At 45.7% G+C, this 19,421-nt stretch overlaps 1 protein-coding gene across 1 annotated transcript in view; it reads right to left on the bottom strand.

The window, feature by feature from the left end:
* Window positions 1-19,421, bottom strand: part of smg1 (SMG1 nonsense mediated mRNA decay associated PI3K related kinase) — an 80,003-nt gene that overhangs the window by 24,458 nt on the left and 36,124 nt on the right. The window contains 18 exon segments of the mRNA XM_034089547.1: window positions 1,672-1,810; window positions 1,886-2,131; window positions 2,215-2,444; window positions 2,532-2,778; window positions 5,352-5,574; window positions 6,004-6,158; window positions 6,469-6,686; window positions 6,878-7,039; window positions 7,882-8,062; window positions 8,151-8,369; window positions 9,190-9,328; window positions 9,456-9,600; window positions 9,743-9,878; window positions 10,036-10,187; window positions 11,324-11,572; window positions 12,020-12,140; window positions 14,158-14,308; window positions 16,824-16,962. Coding sequence (XP_033945438.1) covers window positions 1,672-1,810; window positions 1,886-2,131; window positions 2,215-2,444; window positions 2,532-2,778; window positions 5,352-5,574; window positions 6,004-6,158; window positions 6,469-6,686; window positions 6,878-7,039; window positions 7,882-8,062; window positions 8,151-8,369; window positions 9,190-9,328; window positions 9,456-9,600; window positions 9,743-9,878; window positions 10,036-10,187; window positions 11,324-11,572; window positions 12,020-12,140; window positions 14,158-14,308; window positions 16,824-16,962 — 3,252 coding nt within the window.

Raw genomic sequence — 19,421 nt, 5'->3', positions numbered from 1 at the left:
TCCTACAATGTGATTTCCTGGATTCTTTCCCCCATTCTGTCTCTCATAGTTGAAGTGTACCTAGGATGAAAATTACAGGCCTCTCATCTTTTTAAGTGGGAGAACTTGCACAATTGGTGGCTGACTAAATACTTGTTTGCCCCACTGTATATGTGTGTCTGTGATTTTATACTGAATGTAAAGTAACTGGAAATACCTCTGTGTGCGCGCGCGCGTGTGTGTGCGTGCGTGCGAGTGAGAGAGAGAGAGACTCCTTCTCCAACCTCCCAAACTTTCTTTCTATGTGTGCATTGTTATTTGTGCTTGAGCAACATTTTACTTGAAATTTATTTCAATGAAATTAGTTGTAATTATTGTCCTACATTTCAATTTGTTTTACAGAGAGGTTTCACAGCTGTCTGGGCCTAGTGGCACACAGGCGGCGTTTATCCAGCAGCCACAACATCCATCTGTGCCGGCCCCCAGGTCAAGATCTACTGTGGCTCAAGGGCCTTCACCAGAGCCATCACCACCAAGGACCAGCAGACCAGCATCACTACAGCTGCCTCCACCTCCATCTGCGGCTGCCACCAGGTCAAGATACAGCTCAGCACAAAGGCTCCACCACAGCCATCACCTTCAACCCAGCCAGCAAGGAGGTCTCGTGGAGGTCTCGTATAGCACTTGTACCCCCCACCTACACAGCAGCCCATGCACCATCACCCCCATCTTCACAGCAGCCAGACCCACTGTCTTGTAAGACAGACCTTGACACTGTCTTGACATTTATAATGAATAGTTGGTTGAAAGTTCCGATGTTCAATATTGTAAATAGTTAGATTTTCCAGTTTCTTATATTTATATAAATAGTTGGTGGAAAAAAACATTTTTTTTTTATTTTAGACAGTGTAATTCAAACATTTCACTGCTTTTGTGATCCTAAGACTTTGCCAACCAAATCTAAAACACCAAAACAATTCGATCACATGAGTACATTTGTGTTTTCACAAGAGTTTTGAAGATTTTCCGAAAATCGGATGTCAAATGTTAAGCTTTTGAGCTACTTATCTCATCAAACAGTGCTCTAAGGTGAGTAATTTGCATATATAGCAAGACCAGAGATTGTCCTGAACATTTTGATATTAACACATGGGGTGCCATGTCGGAAGAAGTACATTTAAAGAGGTCATTTAAGGAAACATCTGAAAAATCGAGAAAATACCCTTAGACTCCAGAGGGTTACATCCCTCCAATTGTATACACTGTTTCATAAAGAAGACGACTATTACTAAGACACCATTCCGAGAAAAAGGCATTCAAAGTTTGCTGACGATATTTTAGCCAGTCATTTTAAAAGGGGCCCATTTGGCCCCCCCGTAGGACCACCATTGGATTAGCTGGGAATCTGAAATCTGTGTTGGACTATAAAACAGCGTGTTAGCAGGCTGTCCCTCATCACGTTCAACAGAAAGCGGACAGATCACAGAGATCCATCATACTGATTAGGCCAACTCATTTGTAGCTAGTCGCATCGTAGACTAAATAGATTTTCTGAAAGACTTTAAAACCAACCAAAACCCCAAATGACCACGATCTGGGAATGTACCTTTGCGACATCCGACTGATTTCAATAACATATATTCGGCAGTGAAACTCACTTTACACAAACAAGCAAAACAATATGAAACTGACCTTTTTCAAAGCACACATTGTAGTCAATGTGCACCACCTCTCCAGTGGTCATGTCAATCAACACGTTGTCGAGGTGACGGTCACCGAGGCCGATGATGTATCCCACCATTGACATGACAGCAGTGGATCTGGCGTAGGACTGCAGCAGAGAGAGACGGGTTAGAAACCAAACAGAACATTTAATAATCAGACATGTGCGCTGAGCAGGGGTTACCTGAGTGACCCTCCACCACTCGCTGGGGGTGGTGCACGAACACCACAGCTCCTTGGCCAGCAGGTTGGAGGGCGTAGTCTCCATCAACTCCTTCAGCACGTCCTTCATGACGCTCAGGGGCCAGTCTCGCCTGGTCACATCCAGACTGAGCCCCACAGCCTTCAGAGCCGGCCCGATGCGGCTGTAGTACAGCTCACTGGGGCGGGGCACCGGGGGCACCGGCTGCTGCTGGAAGGAGTCCTGGGCCTGGTCGGGACAAGAACAAGTGTGTCAATTTCACTTGAGAAAAAAGCGTTTTAGTTGCTTTAATATGAAAGGAGCGGCGTTACCTTCTGAGCCTGCAGCACCGCCTCCCTCTGCTGCCAGCGCTTGTAGAGGCCGAAGAGCGGCGTGGCCCCGTCTACCCACTGGATGAGGCCAGACCGGGTCCCGAGGGGGGTGACGGAGTAGTGGCGGGCGTGGAAGTGCGGCTGCTCCTGCTGGTTGATCTTGGTGAACATGGTGTTGACGATTGACAGGAACTGCATGATGCGCTCGTCCAAATGCAAATCCTCCAGACCTGAGAGACGAGAGTTCCATCACTACTGAAACACTTCAACTTCACGAGCATGCTCCCCCCATCCCCTGCTCCCATTTGCTCTCCTACCTTTAAAGAGGTACGGGTAGTTGCGTCCGTCGGAGCCCAGGAAGAACAGCTTCTTGGGCTTGGTTTTGGTGGGCAGGATGGTGATGGTGTTGCCTACGCTCTGGATGGTGACGGCATCTGATGCCGACACCTCACCTGGGAGCGCCATCTCTGTCATTGTCATGGAGACGAGGCGAGGACTGATCTCGTCCAGGTGAAGCAGATAGCTGGCTCGCTTCTGAGAACGCTGCTGCAGGCTTATCATGATCTGATCATAAAAAACTGTATTCATTATATCAATGAAGATGACCAACTGTTAATGAGCCGACAACCAAATTGAAATTAGAGCCGAACAATTCATCTAAATTGTATTGAAATCACAATATGGGCTAGTGCAATATAGAAATCACAGTAAGTGGATTATTAAGGCAAAACATGTGAGAATATCTGAATAAAGTTGAAGAAAAGTCCTGTCATAAAAACGGTATTTCAGGGTGCATTCAGACCTAATAGTCCGTTTTCTGGTGACCGCCAGACGACAGTTTGTTACATTGTTTCATTTTTCAGAAGGTTCGGTTTGCGTTCACACGGGCAAAACTCAAACGGACTATAAACTTTAAACACAAGTCATGTGCACGGAAATGCTGTTCAACCATTGGTCAGACATTAAGGGGGTAAAAACGCAAATCCCGGCAATTTCTACCGGAGCCTCCGCCATGGAGCATCGGCACTTTCGGCAGGTTATTCTCATGCTGCTGTTAGTCTGGAGATCAACAGACACGAGCGGCCCGCGCATATGATTATATCATCAGACAACGTCCGTTAAAAAACATTATAACATATATAATGAGAGACGTTCTGCAGTAAGGAGGGCGTTTCACCGACGACAGGTGTTCTTACTTTTATGTAGTTGACGGAGCATTTTTACTTTACACGACACTGTTCAACACTTCATTCTGCTTCACTCTTTAACTAAACAACACGGATGTCTTGAAAGACTCTTTCGCTAAAGATTTTTGAAGACATCCGCGTTCTTGTGACACGTAAATACTACGCTTCCTATGTTTTGTTGCGGACTGCGTTCACACCAGCAATGAACCGCTCCAGAGTTCACAAGCAAGCGTTCCGAGACCACCTATTTTAGCGGACCAGAGTCCGGTTGTTTAGTTCAAATCAAATCAAGTTTTATTTATATAGCACATTTATAAACGATTTGTGGTCAAAGTGCTGTACATACAGTGGCGACTGGTCATTAGGGGCAGGTGGTGCACAGCCCCACCTAGTGTCAGCAGAAAGTATTAAAAATAATGATTACAAAAAAATGCAAAAAATAAATTCAAAAATATATAAAATATATTTTAAGATCATGTCTAATCATCTGATTCGTCTGTACATTGCTGTTTTAGTCTGTGCTCTTCTAATTAGTGTCTACAGTGTGTGCCTATTGAGCTGTTTAGAGCCATGTGGGACAAAACCCGATCCTGCCCCTCCCTCTGACTGTCTAAGTGAACGGTGACTGCAAAAACTACACTGCGCATGCTCAGAGAATTTTCCTATTTAATGTGTGTGGCAAAAAAATAATGACCCAGGGGCATAGAGCTGCCATCCCCACCATACGTCATCTCACATCATTCAGAGCTGATTGGCTGTAAGTACGTGTGCCGCGAAAAGTGTGGTGTGTGAAGAGGAGGAGAGAGAGCTGCAGTGAGGCGTCCTAAAACCAGGAAGTAAGCTGGCTTCCCTCCACAACAAAAGCAATGATATTTCTCCATAGGATTTTAGAAAATAGCTCCAAATAAGATCTGTGGGAAACGTAGCTGTTAGATAAATGTCCACATGTCTACCCTACTTTTATAATTTTCTAATCATAAATCTATCGATTAGATTAGATTTATGATAGACTTGAAACTACAAGAACATGAGGACTTTTACAAGGAGGACTTTTACAACAAAATAATAGCGATTTTTGTCCAGAAGGATAGGCACATGGACTTCATCTTCAAGTCAAGGTAAGACTGCAATTGTATTGAAAATGGGATCTTACTAAGAGAGAACAATTCAATATTTAAATGATAAAATTACATTTTTTGGGTATCCTTCTGTTTAAAAGTAATTGAAGCATCAGACTAAAAAAGATTTTGAAAATAATATTATATTTTGATTTAGGTCTAAATATAATATTTGAAAACCTGAAGAGTCAGTGCGTCACTAGCCATGAACCTCACTGCAGGAGCTTATAGACATCTAAGTTTTTTGTGCCCCACCACTTTTGTACATATAAAAACGCCACTGTGTACATATAATAAAAATAGCCTACAGTAGAGACACTTTACAGCAAATACAACAGCACAGACTGTTCAGAATATCAGTATGAGAAAAACGACACCGTACAAGGAAAAACCCACAGTTTAAGTGGAAAAAAAACTGTGGGTTACCTCTTAAGTTCACTTAAGAGGTTTTGGACCACACACACACACACACACACACACACACACACACACACACACACACACACACACACACACACACACACACACACACACACACACACACACACACACACAAACACACAGACACACACACACACACACACACACACACACACACACACACACACACACACACACACACACACACACACACACACACACACACACACACACACACACACACACACACACACACACACACACACACACACACACACACACACACAGACACACACACACACACACACACACACACACACACACACACACACACACACACACACACACACACACACACACACACACACACACACACACACACACACACACACACACACACACACACACACACCTGTTTGAAGGGCAGCCAGCTGCTGGCAGGGTTAGCAGGGTTGGTGGGGTTTCTCAGGCGCTCGAGGGCAGAGGTGATGGGGTCCCCGTAGGTCTGCTGGAACCAGGTCTCATGAGGGGTCTCTGCTAGAGTCGCTGTGATGCTGCACACGTGATCCAGAGCGAAGACCACCGGACGCATCAGAGCCGAGTGCTTCTCCCGCATGATGGCGATCTTCTCGTCCCTGCAGCACAACACCGGTTGTTACTAGCAGTACAACATCCTGACCCAGAACCATGAGGGAGCTAAGAGCATATCTGAATGGAACTTTAACAGGTGTTTTAAGACAGGGTTGTACACACACTGTAGTTCGGTTTCTACACGTTTACATTTCTGCAGAACAGGACATTGGGAAAACAATAAACACTTGAAAAGTAAAAATTCAAATGCAAAGAAGTGATTAGCATCTCTGGCCTACAATATCAACATGTATAACACTGCAACAATAACAGAGTCCAGTTGAGTCTGGATTTCTATGCATGAGCTTTAAACCCACAACAAGATGTTGGATACCTTTTCCCAATAAGCGTTAGCACCGTTGTAGTAAGAAAAACCCAGGGCAGCTGTGTGTGTGTGTGTGCGCGCGCGCGTGTGCGTGCGCGCGGAGCCTCACCTGCGCAGCGTGTTGTTGATCTGCACCCTCTTGACCTCGTCCTCCAGCTGCTGGATCCTCCTCAGGACGTGCATGTGTTGCTGCTGCAGCACGCCCAGCCACAGCTCGTCCCACAGGAGGGTGACTCGGCGCAGCTCCCCCACCAGCTGCTGCACCTGCACCAATCACAATCCTTCATTAATCTTCATTTGAGAAGTAAATAAAAACAAAGATTTAATGCAAATAATGATATAAACAGTTCAGTATGTGCATACAAAGATGAAACACAATAAAGATATCTCCTAAAAACATAAGAAATAAGGGGAAAGTTGTTGTTTTTTTGTCAAAAGATGGGCCGTCGTTTATGTGAGAACTAAAGTGATCCCTGAATAATGAATGAAATGCTGATGCTGTGCTCGAGTTAGACTTCTGACAGGGGGCTTAAGTTAAGGCATTAGTACATCAGTGAGTGCAGCCCCCTCCTACCTGCAGCACCATGGTGGGGTTGGCGAGGGACAGCTTCTCCACGATCTTGCTGTAGCAGTCCTGCATCATGGCCTGGTCCTGACTGGAGCAGAAGGTGGACAGCTCCTCTGAAGCCTCTCCCTGGGCCCCGCTGTCTGCCTGCTCTTCCTCCCCCCCCCCCAGACCCTCCCCCTGCATGCTGTCCAGGAAGGTGGGCAGAGCTGACGGCAGTTTACTTCCTGTGAACGGATATTAGATTACAGTATTAGCGTCACTCTTTCTTATTGTTTTAAGGGCTACTAAGTATGTTCACTTCAAAGCCATGTTGTATGAGTTTTGACCAGTGACATCATGGAGTGTCCAAGAAACAAATGCCTTGTAATTAAATCAGAAAAGTTAAAGACTTCCTGCACATGTCCTTTAAGTTTACCTGCATTCTGAGCCTCTCCTCCCAGGGAGAGTGAGCCCACGATGGCGGGGTACAGGATGAGGTGGGGGGAGTCCTGGGCCACTCGGCACAGCAGACTGCATATGCTCTGCCGGATGTAAGCCTCTGGATGGTTAAGACGGGAAAACAGCTGTGGGATGATTCCTGAGGAGGACACATGTTACAGTTAAGAACCAGCAGCAGGTAGAACAAAACAATCCTTAAAGGTGGGGTAGGTAAGTTTGAGAAACCGGCTCGAGATACACCTTTTGTTATATTCTATGGAATGCTCTTAACGTCCCGATAGCAATGAATATCTGAAGTGCTTTGACAAAAGATCCATAAAACACGTCATCAGTGGAAGCCGTGGTGCTGTAGAAAGCACGACCAATCATCTGAGCCGGCCCGGCTAAAGTAACTGGATGGCCTACCTGCCTGTCAGCCTTCCATCGGGGCACAAACTTATCTCGTGCCCTCATTGGTCATGTGCGCATTCGTGTGTGTTGGGCGAGGGGCTCTGTGAGGAAGAGGCAGATTTTCTCCGGCTGTGTATTTTCAAATTCTAGCGATCTCGAGCCGGTTTCTCAAACTTACCTACCCCACCTTTAAGTAGGTTGTCAGAAGGGGGGGGGGACATGATGATTGTTTGTACACTGATTTTCTTTTATGAGAATAGGGCAAGAAAACTGCCTCTTGTTACAAGACACGATACAGTATGATACGAACTGCATGACTGAGTACAAAACACATCTATTTACAGGGACCATGAAGTATCTTATTTTTAACACTGTTCATTTCAGAATCCATACCCTTTAAATAACCTAGGAGCATTGTTTTTGTCTTTATGAGGATTATCATTAGCATTGGCTAGTCTTCATGGGGCGCCACACACACACACGCACGCACACACACACACACGCACGCACGCACGCACGCACGCAGGCAAGAGCCGAGTCAGAATTCAGATATGTTGTCCATTCATAACTGCTCCTCACAGTCATACATACCCCTCCAGGGCGCTGTAGGGGTGGAGGCTAAGCCCAACTCTAGCCCCTCCCTCAGTTCACCGGCATGCTTCACCAGCAGACGGAGGAGACGTAGGGTTGCCATGACGATCATGTCGTCGTTGCTCTGTTTGCTGTTCTGACAGGACAGCAGGAGTTTGGGGTCTTCCTCATCTATAGGGACCTGAAACACAACACACTCAGGATGAAGGGCTGCTCTCCATCAGCCACGCAGATCTCAAGTCAGTAAGTGTACAAAGGGGATCCCTCACTTGTCCAGCGTTGAGCTTGAGGAAGGTGAAGTAGGCCTGGCAGGAGACCCGGTACAGGCCGAATATGCGGTCCACCACCCGCCTCCATACCCGGATCAGACCGTCGGTGACGGGCTGGCCCGCCTCCCCCAGCCAGGGGCAGGAGCCTGTGAGCTGCCGCCAGATCACATCCACCATGTCGTCCTCATCGTCCTCCTGCTGCAGAGCCATGTCCTCATCCTGACACACATCAAAAGCATCGTATTGATGCAGGAATTAGTCCTCAAAACCCGAAAAAAAAGGTATAAATTCTAGAGCCCTTAGCCGCTTTCACACCAAGTACTTTGTCGTACTTAGTTCCCCCATTGAACTAAGAGCCGATCGCGTTACACCGGAATAAGTCGCTGAGGGAGGATTAGGCAAATGAGCCGCTGACATCACTTCTTCTTCTGCTTTGGGTTTACTGGCAGGCCGCAAACAACTTCACGGCGTATACTGCCACCCGAAGTCCCCGGCCGGGAGTCCCCGGAGTTGGGGACTGGCTTCAGTAGAAGCTGCTGGGACTCTCAGCAGCTTCTACTGAGTAAATCGCCAGAACGCCGACACCTCCTCATCTCCACCGCTCCCAAGTTCTTTTTTGTGTTGCCATAAGTTATTCTCTCTATGTTGGTGCACGGGGCTAATGCTAATGATGCTAATGCGAGGATAATAAAATGGCGGCTTCACAAAACTTTTCCGAGTTTTACGGGGCGTGGTTTGCAATCCGCCCAGCCAATCAGAAATTGGAACTTTTTTCTCCCCAGGAAAGTACCTGCTCTCTAGCAGGGACGGAAAAGGGGGGAAAGTTCTCATGAACTAAGTTCTCTTTTTGGTGTGAACGCAAAATCCCAGGAACTAACGGAACTAAAAGGGAAAAGTACTCCGGTGCGAAAGCGCCTCTTGTCTCAAAGTTAAACGATTTAAGAACGTGTTTTTGGTTAGAAGCCTGAAAAGGAGATTCTAATGTTTTTTCTAAGACATAAAATACGTCAGTAAATACGTCGCTGAAGTCAGACTCTACCTGAATGCCGGTAGGTCGACACATGGCCTGTCCGAGGATGCTGAAGATGATCTCCTTGTCTTCTTCGCTGGTGGTTGCTGGCAGCAGCTCCTCTATCTCCTTCTTCTCTCCAGGAAGAAGAGGCAATCCCTCCCCTTGGCTGAGGAGAAAACAAATAATGTGATGAAATAGTTCTGCAGTATGCCGTGTCATGGGTTCATGTCTCTTGATTGACTGTGGAACATTGAATTGCATTATTTCATACAGGTGAAGCTGGGTGCACTAACCTGGCGTTATCCACCACCTTCCGGCCCCAGCGGTAGGCCCAGCTGGCCAGTGCGGCCCAGGACTTTGCCATCTCTGGAGCCAGGCTGGTGGAGAGCTGGTAGAGCTGCCCCAGCACGAAGTCTGGCTCCCCGACGCCCACACTCACTGCAGGAACAACACCAACTTTCAAATGGAGCAAGAACACTGCTGTATTGTAGTTCATAGTTTACAGACGCTTTTTACTTTAAAGAGTTTAATAGAAACAGATAAAGTTAGTCTAATGATTTGTTCCCGTGCTCCGTGTTACCTGAGGTCTCAGTGATGATGTGGGGGATCCCCTGATCCTCCAGGGGGAGCTCCAGCAGAGCGCCGATGTTCCGGCTCAGAGGAGACATGCTGCCCACAGCGCTGGAGGAGTTCACTGCTCCTGACCGCTTCACCACCTGCACCACAACATCAGGCATCTCATTAACAATACAACCAGCCAGAGCACACTGGGTGTGAAGAAGAACTATGTCACAACAACTAAAGTCATTTTAAGGTTTGAAATATCACAGCTCGGCAAAATGTAAAGTAGATCAGTATGAAGAGAGAGCATGCCTGTTTCAGCTGAGGCGTCATGTCCTTCCAGTCGGCCAGCAGCCATTTGCAGAGTGTCAGCAGGGAGCGGCAGGCGGCGCCTTCATTCTTCCCCACGTGGCAGTAAGACAGAGCAGCCCTGCTCAGCATCTCCATGGCTGCCATGGACTGGCCTGTGGACAGAGACACTGCTGAGAGACAGCTAAGGACATCAACACAGACTTCAGAGACCCTAACCAGAGATAACGTGGACCACAGAGGGGGTCATCAACACAGACTTCAGAGACCCTAACCAGAGATAACGTGGACCACAGAGGGGGTCATCAACACAGACTTCAGAGACCCTAACCAGAGATAACGTGGACCACAGAGGGGGTCATCAACACAGACTTCAGAGACCCTAACCAGAGATAACGTGGACCACAGAGGGGGTCATCAACACAGACTTCAGAGACCCTAACCAGAGATAACGTGGACCACAGAGGGGGTCATCAACACAGACTTCAGAGACCCTAACCAGAGATAACGTGGACCACAGAGGGGGTCATCAACACAGACTTCAGAGACCCTAACCAGAGATAACGTGGACCACAGAGGGGGTCATCAACACAGACTTCAGAGACCCTAACCAGAGATAACGTGGACCACAGAGGGGGTCATCAACACAGACTTCAGAGACCCTAACCAGAGATAACGTGGACCACAGAGGGGGTCATCAACTGGATTTGTTAACCCAGGGTTTCTCCCTTAGACTCAGTGTGTGTTTTTATAAAAGCGGGCATTTGGTGCATTTTTGTTTTCCCCAAAATGCCCGCCCCTTTCCACCTTATAAGAATATTAAAAAATAAATAAGGGCATGAGGCAACCTGTTGGTGCAAATAAGCTCTCTGCCTCCTGTTTATTTCTACCTTGACAACCACAAATGCAGGTATTACACTTCTAAACTAAATAATATATAGTACTAAACTCATTGTATTTAGGTCTGACCGTGTACTATAATGAAAAATACATAAAATATCAGTTTAGGTATTGGCCAAATCATCAATAAAATGTATTGATTGTCTATTATGTGTGATAAATACCAATAGACTAATACGTTTTGTAATCAGCATATGTCAGCAATAAGACCAGGAGAATATAACGTATTTCAGCAAGAAGCATGAAAACATGCCGACATCATGGGTTGAAGGAATTTTAACGCTTTCCAAATACAAAATCATAAATATCGTACTGAAAGAGTCTTTGCAGCAGCAAGATGCAAAGCTGCCGCTCTGTTATGTGTGCAGTTTGAATATCTCCAGTTGTTTACCTGCATTCCTCAGGACTTTAGCTTTCTCGATCTGCAGCTCTGCGCCCCACCTCTCCCCCACGGTGCCCTCCAGGGAGAGATGTCTGAAGGCCTGGCTCAGCCCCTCCTGCTGCCCCCCTTCTTCCTGTGTTCTGTCCCCACACTGGCTGAGCAGGCGGGACGCCAGGGCAATGTTGCCTTTCTTCCGGGCGAATTTGACAGCAGTGAGACGAAGCTCCATGAGGTGGCTGTCGGTGGAGGGAGAGTGACCTGGACAAGGATGGACATGCAGACCTTTGGATTAACATTATTATACTATCCACATGTTCCTTCAGCCATACCAGAGCTGTGTGAGACAGAGGGAAACCCAACATTTCCTGTTGCTGCTTCCCATTAAAAGCTTCCCATTAGTGAACCAGAAGGGAGCTTTTATTGTGAAGTTATAGGACAAGCTTACCACAGACTCAACGGAACTACTTTTTTGCAGTGAACTTCTTCAATAAAGAAAGGAAGACACAACAAATGTAAAGGTTTGGCGGTACAAGATTGGTTTCATATGTGCAGAAAGGATGAAGAAAAAGCCACAATGAGGTGTTCCGTTTGCTTTTGATTCTGAGGATGGCAAATTCAAAATCTCCTTTCAAAAACACATTTTTTTTTATTCAGAATCGCCATTTGACAATGGTTAATGCATCTATTGTATGAATTAGTAATTACCTTTAAGTTTCTGGAGCAGTTGTCTTTGGAACATGGTGTATCTGAGGGCCAGAAGGAAAGGCTGGACATCCTGCTGCTTACAGGAGCTCAGAGCCTCGCTGCCCAGAGGAATCATACACTCCTACACACACACACACACACACACACACACACACACACACACACACACACACACACACACACACACACACACACACACACACACACACACACACACACACACACACACACACACCAAAACACACACACACACACACACACACACACACACACACACACGCACCCACACACACACACACACACACACACACACACACACACACACACACACACACACACACACACACACACACACACACACACACACACACACACACACACACACACACACACACACACACACACACACACACAGTTTCATTAGCCCCAAAATGTTTAACAATGGGTCTGTGCTCATTGTGGTTCTCAAACTTTTTGCCAGGCCCCCCCTTTGGAGAAAAAAAAAAGTCGGGCCCCCCCCAACGCATATAGTCACGTAATGGGCCAAGTTAACATTTATTAAAATACATCAATATGAACGTGAGCATTCCTTTGCTAGAACAGTGATAATAAAACAATGCTCCATAAGTCTGTGTGCTCAAAAACATAAATACATAATACAATTCCCTTTGCTAGAACAATAAGTTATAATACTTTGCCACTTTGCAATCTGTGCAAAAAAATGAAAAGAAAGAAAATGCTGATATTTGGCAAAAAAGTGTGTCTTCTCACATTAGTGGCTGCAATGAGCCTGTTGGCACTGCACATGTCTTCAAAACGGGGTTGCAGGCTCAGTGGCGGCGCCAGAGATGTATTTTGGGGGTGCTGTGGGGTAGCTTGACGTTTCATAGAGGGTGCGCAAACATTTAGGGTTTCCCATTAATGTACCGGTCGCCACAGTGGAACTTTCTACTGCAACAATCCCCACGCAAATACACAGTGTACCCGCGACTGTTACAATGAAGGCTCGATAATCAGCTCATGGCATATAGGTGTGAGCAGGGGTAAAGTGCTATTTTTATAAGTGGGAAACCCCGCATGTTTGATCGCATAATCAAGGATTTTAGCCCGCGTTTTTCTGGAGGGTCTAATCAATCTGGTGCACTTTGAGAGCAAAATGAAGAGATCTATGGATACATCTCTCAACACCCATTTGAAACAGAACTGTAAACAGATTTACTTTTTCTTTATGGATATTTTACAAATCACCCTTTTAAACTTTATTCTTTTTTACGTTATTCTTTTTTCATAACTGTTTTTCATTTATTCTCTTATTGCTATAATGATCCTATAAACGTGTGCCTCGGAAAGAATTGTTTACATTAATCGTGACCAAACAGTTTAACCGATAACTAATCTCAGTGGGTAATCTAAACACAGAGTCCTTTACCTCACTGAGCTGAGGTTATCTGAGCCTCTCAGTCTGACAGGAGAGAGTTCTCCCTCCACCTGCCGTAGCTCGCTAGCACCAGAAGCTAACAACAGCGATCTCCAGTACTGGTGCGCTCTCTCTCGCTCACAAAATGGCTCGTTCCACACACACACAGAGCTTGAATGAAACACAGAGACCCAGATGTACTTGTACTGTATCATATTATTTTCGAATCAATAATTTTTTTAATGAGGATATATATATATATATTTTTTCAAAACCATTTTTTCTCCTGGTCTCTTGATTGTTTTTAGCAAACACTTACAAACCCTCCTATAGAGTAGATCAGAAAAATGCGATGCCCATGTCAAATGTGACATTAAGTTACGAGGAAATAGTTGATCGCTAAAAAGACGAGGTCGTAGGTCAAAGGAGAATATCCCATTTTTTATCTTTTACATTGTTTGATCAGCTCCAAATGAGATGTTTTAGTGATGTACATCTGCATATACAATGCTAAACATATATTTGCCAGCATCTCTGTCATTCAACAGTGTTATCATTATATGTTCAGACATGCACAGGGGACAAAGGATTTTTCTTGTTACCCTCTTCATTTTTTTGCATTTTTGACCAAACCCGTTAAGATAACAAAGCTAGCCATTCAGATATTTCTAATATGAATGCATTCCATGATTATTAAATAAAGCCAAATGTGTGTACATACTTCCTGTCCGGTGAGCGTGTTCTCCAGGGCGGCGGTGCAGTGCAGCTGCAGGGTGGGCAGGGTGGGCAGGGCGTCAGACAGGGTGAGGGTGGAGAGGCGGAGAGGACCCAGGCAGATCCGGCCCGTCTGCTTCAGGCAACGCACCAACGTACTGCAACATCACATCACATGTTTACTAACAGTGGAGCTGAACTAAAAGTAGAAGAAAAGCTCATATAAATCTCTATTAGGTAAGTCTAACAAGGGAGAGAGCTATCTTCTTGTTTTCAGTGGTGAATGAATGCTAGGAATTGGATTGGGGACCCTATCCCTTCAAACCTCCTTCAGACTATCGCTCCTGATATTCTACCGTTTCTCACCCATTTCATCAACACTTCTCTAACTTCTGGTCACTTTCCAAACAGTCTCAAGGAGGCAAAGAAACCCACTCTCAACCCGTCAGATGTTATAAACTACAGGCCCGTCTCTCTCCTCCCGTTCCTGTCCAAAACACTTGAACATGAGTCTCAGGCTCTGCACTTTCCCTCCTCACCTCAAACGGCGCTTTCACACCGCAGTACTTTACCCACTTTAGTTCCGATATAATTCCGAAATGTTGCGTTCATACCAAAAAAATCCGGAACAAAAATGAATTCATGAGAACCTTTTTACCCCCTTTTCCGTCCCTGCTAGAGAGCAGGGACTTTCGTGGGAGAAAAAGGTTCCTATGTCTGATTGGCTGGGCGGATTGCAAACCACGCCCCATAAAACTCCCAAAAAGTTTTGTGAAGCCGCCATTTTATTATCCTCGCATTAGCATTATTAGCATTAGCCCAGCGCACAAACACAGAGAGACTAACTTATGGCAACACAAAGAAAACATGGGAGCGGTGGAGATGAGGAGGTGTCGGCGTTCTGGCGATTTACTCAGAAGGCTTCAGTAGAAGCAGCTGGGAGTCCCAGCAGCTTCTACTGAAGCCCAACTCCGGGGACTTCCGGCCGGGGACTACGGGTGGCAGTATACGCCGTGAAGTTGTTTGCGGCCTGCCAGTAAACCCAAAGCAGAAGAAGAAGAAGTGACGTCAGCGGCTTCATTTGCCTAATCCTTCCCCAGGAACTTATTCCGGTGTGAACGCGATCTGTACTTAGTTCATGAGAACTAAAGAGTTCTGATGAACCTTTGTGGGAAAAGTACTGCGGTGTGAAAGCGCCTAAAAACCGCACCTACAGGGTAACTTGGTGGTTCCGAGTCCGACCCTTGTCAATTAACTACAGGGGTCCCTCAGGGCTCTGTCCTCGTTCCCCTCCTCTTCTCTCTGTACACAAACTCGCTCGGATCAGTCATTAGCCGCATGGTTTTCATACCACTGCTACGCTGACGACACCCAATTAATTCTGTCCTTTCCCCGCTCAGAGACCCAGGTCGTCGCACGCATCTCTGCTTGTTTAGCTGACATCTCTCAGTGGATGTCTGATCAGCACCTCAAGCTCAACCTTGACAAAACTGAACTGCTTTTCCTTCCGGGAAAAGATTGTCCCACTCTTGACCTGACAATCAACATCGGCACCTCTGTTGTTTCCCCGACTCAGACTGCAAGGAATCTGGGTGTGATCCTAGATAACAACCTGTCCTTCACTGCAAACATCGCTGCTACAACGCGCTGCTGCAGATACACGCTTTACAGCATCAGGAGGATGCGTCCCCAGCTGACCCAGAAAGCGACGCAACTTCTGGTCCAGGCTTTCGTCATCTCACGCCTAGACTACTGCAACTCCCTCCTGGCTGGTCTACCTGCATGTGCCATCCGACCTCTGCAGCTCATCCAGAATGCATCGGCTCGTCTGGTCTTCAACCTTCCTAAATGTTCCCACACCACGCCGCTCCTCCGCTCCCTCCACTGGCTTCGGTAACTGCTAGAATCCACTTCAAGACAATGGTACTTGCGTACCATGCTGCGAATGGATCTGGCCCTTCCTACATCCAGGACATGGTTAATCGTACACCCCAGCACGTGCACTCCGCTCTGCATCAGCCAAACAGCTCGCTGCACCCTCGCTGCGAAGGGGACCCAAGTTCCCATCAGCAAAAACACGTGGGTTTGCTATCCTGGCTCCAAAATGGTGGAATGAGCTCCCCATTGAACAGCAGATAGCTTACACACCTTCCGGCACAGACTGAAGACTCAGCTCTTTCGACTCCACTTCGAGCGATATAATTACTAACAAAGCACTTATATACTAACAAAGGACTGGCTTATCGAAAGCCAGTTGAGTAGAACTTGAAATGTTTTGGCTCTATGAAACCTGATGATTCTGTTTTCTTCAAGTTTGTATGTGCTTGGTCGAATGCACTTATTGTAAGTTGCTTTGGATAAAAGTGTCAGCTAAATGCAATGTAATTAAAAAAAGGAGGGACTAAAATAACCTAGTACCAATTAGTATAGAAACTGGTGCCATCAAAGATACTGGCATTGGATCATTCAATTTTAGGCATTGGTTGCAGAATGATGGCACTGTGTTTACAACCAAGTGCAACACTATGGTTTCCTTTCAGTGAGGCCTTTCAGAACAACTATAAAAACCTCCATAAATAAAAACCATGGCAGGGTCGGACATCATACAAACTACATCTGTTGAGTCAAAGCGATACCGATGAGGGATTCTGCTTTCCCCTATAGGCTACTCACTCTGGGTTGGCTGCGGTCCTCTGCTCCTGCTGCAGGGCTTTGCTCATGGCGCTCACAGAGCTGCGGAGGAGCTGCACCTCGATGGCTCTCTGTAGCTCCGTAGGATCAGGACTGATGGAGGGCAGCAGCCGCTTCAGATCTGACCAGCAAAGGCACACAAGAACATTTAGAAGAACAAACTCATCCAAATCTGTCCTCAGGGTGATGCTGACAGGGTTGCTTTCGCTGCTGCAGCCCCTAAACTGTGGACCGATCATTCCCTTCACATTAGACAGGCCTCTACATTGTCTGTTTTTCTTCTTTTTTTTCATCGCTTCTTAAAACTCACCTTTCCTCCTTTCTATCAACCCTGTTTAGAATGTTGCATTTAAAAAATTGTATAATGTTGTATTCATGTTTATTCTAAAAAATATATATATTTCTCTGAACTGCACTTTGGTCTAGAGGTTTTAAAGTGCTTTTTCAATAAAGCAGTATTGTAGCAAGAAGACATACTTTATGAATCAATGATGGTAAATTCAATGTTGCCTGAAATTCACACATGCATTTGTACAAATAGGACCTTTACACATTATTTAAAAAAGGTGTTAACCCACCAAACCCCTTACTCCCCCAGAGGAGTAAGGGGTTTGGTGACTTGCTCAAGTACACCTCAGCATCTCTCCGGTCATATTATCCAGTTAAAATAATCTGCCATGAACACAATTGTTCAATAAAAAAAAAGCTCAATAAACGTATACTATTTAACAATTTTTCCCATCTGTCCGGTATATTGAAATCTTACTGGTCACATTAAACAGCACAAATAATTTGTAACCGAAATGCTGACAACTAATATGCAATCTAACTTGTTATGTCAGGCTTCTCAATATAACTATATAATAAGTTTATGTTATTGAATTACAGTTTCCAGATTTAGAGAGGCCCATTGTCTCCTCTGCAATTATTAGGGGTGAGAGGAAGTACAAAGAGGCTGATAAGATTATAATCATTATAGAGGTTTGTGTGTTAGTTAATGTAAGGAAAATTGTATGTGTGTTCATGTGCAAACGTATATACAGTGGGGCAAAAAAGTATTTAGTCAGCCACCAATTGTGCAGGTTCTCGCACTTAAAAAGATGAGAGGCCTGTAGTTTTCATCCTAGGTACACTTCAACTATGAGAGACAGAATGGGGGAAAGAATCCAGGAAATCACATTGTAGGATTTTTAATGAATTAATTGGTAAATTCCTCGGTAAAATAAGTATTTGGTCACCTACAAACAAACAAGATTTCTGGCTCTCACAGACCTGTAACTTCTTCTTTAAGAGCCTCCTCTGTCCTCCACTCGTTAACTGTATTAATGGCACCTGTTTGAACTCGTTATCAGTATAAAAGACACCTGTCCACAACCTCAAACAGTCACACTCCAAACTCCACTATGGCCAAGACCAAAGAGCTGTCAAAGGACACCAGAAACAAAATGGTAGACCTGCACCAGGCTGGGAAGACTGCATCTGCAATAGGTAAGCAGCTTGGTGTGAAGAAATCAACTGTGGGAGCAATTATTAGAAAATGGAAGACATACAAGACCGCTGATAATCTCCCTCGATCTGGGGCTCCACGCAAGATCTCACCCCGTGGGGTCAAAGTGATCACAAGAACGGTGAGCAATGATCCCAGAACCACACGGGGGGACCTAGTCAGTGACCTGCAGAGAGCTGGGACCAAAGTAACAAAGGCTACCATCAGTAACACACTACGCCGCCAGGGACTCAAATCCTGCAGTGCCAGACGTGTCCCCCTGCTTAAGCCAGTACATGTCCAGGCCCGTCTGAAGTTCGCTAGAGAGCATTTAGATGATCCAGAAGAGGATTGGGAGAATGTCATATGGTCAGATGAAACCAAAATAGAACTTTTTGGTAAAAACTCAACTAGACGTGTTTGGAGGAGAAAGAATGCTGAGTTGCATCCAAAGAACACCATACCAACTGTGAAACATGGGGGTGGAAACATCGTGCTTTGGGGCTGTTTGTCTGCAAAGGGACCAGGACGACTGATCCGTGTAAAGGAAAGAATGAATGGGGCCATGTATCGTGAGATTTTGAGTGACAACCTCCTTCCATCAGCAAGGGCATTGAAGATGAAACGTGGCTGGGTCTTTCAGCATGACAATGATTCCAAACACACCGCCAGGGCAACGAAGGAGTGACTTCGTAAGAAGCATTTCAAGGTCCTGGAGTGGCCTAGCCAGTCTCCAGATCTCAACCCTATAGAAAATCTTTGGAGGGAGTTGAAAGTCCGTGTTGCCCAGCGACAGCCCCAAAACATCACTGCTCTAGAGGAGATCTGCATGGAGGAATGGGCCAACATACCAGCAACAGTGTGTGAAAACCTTGTGAAGACTTACAGAAAACGTTTGACCTCTGTCATTGCCAACAAAGGGTATATAACAAAGTATTGAGATGAACTTTTGTTATTGACCAAATACTTATTTTCCACCATAATTTGCAAATAAATTCTTTAAAAATCCTACAATGTGCTTTTCTGGATTCTTTCCCCCATTCTGTCTCTCATAGTTGAGGTATACCTAGCATGACAATTACAGGCCTCTCATC

Source organism: Pseudochaenichthys georgianus, chromosome 8 (assembly GCF_902827115.2).
Source record: "Pseudochaenichthys georgianus chromosome 8, fPseGeo1.2, whole genome shotgun sequence".
In the NCBI taxonomy this organism is placed as follows: Eukaryota; Metazoa; Chordata; class Actinopteri; order Perciformes; family Channichthyidae; genus Pseudochaenichthys; species Pseudochaenichthys georgianus.
The sequence above is the reverse complement of the archived record's forward strand: the minus strand, read 5'-3'. Positions and strand labels throughout refer to the sequence as shown.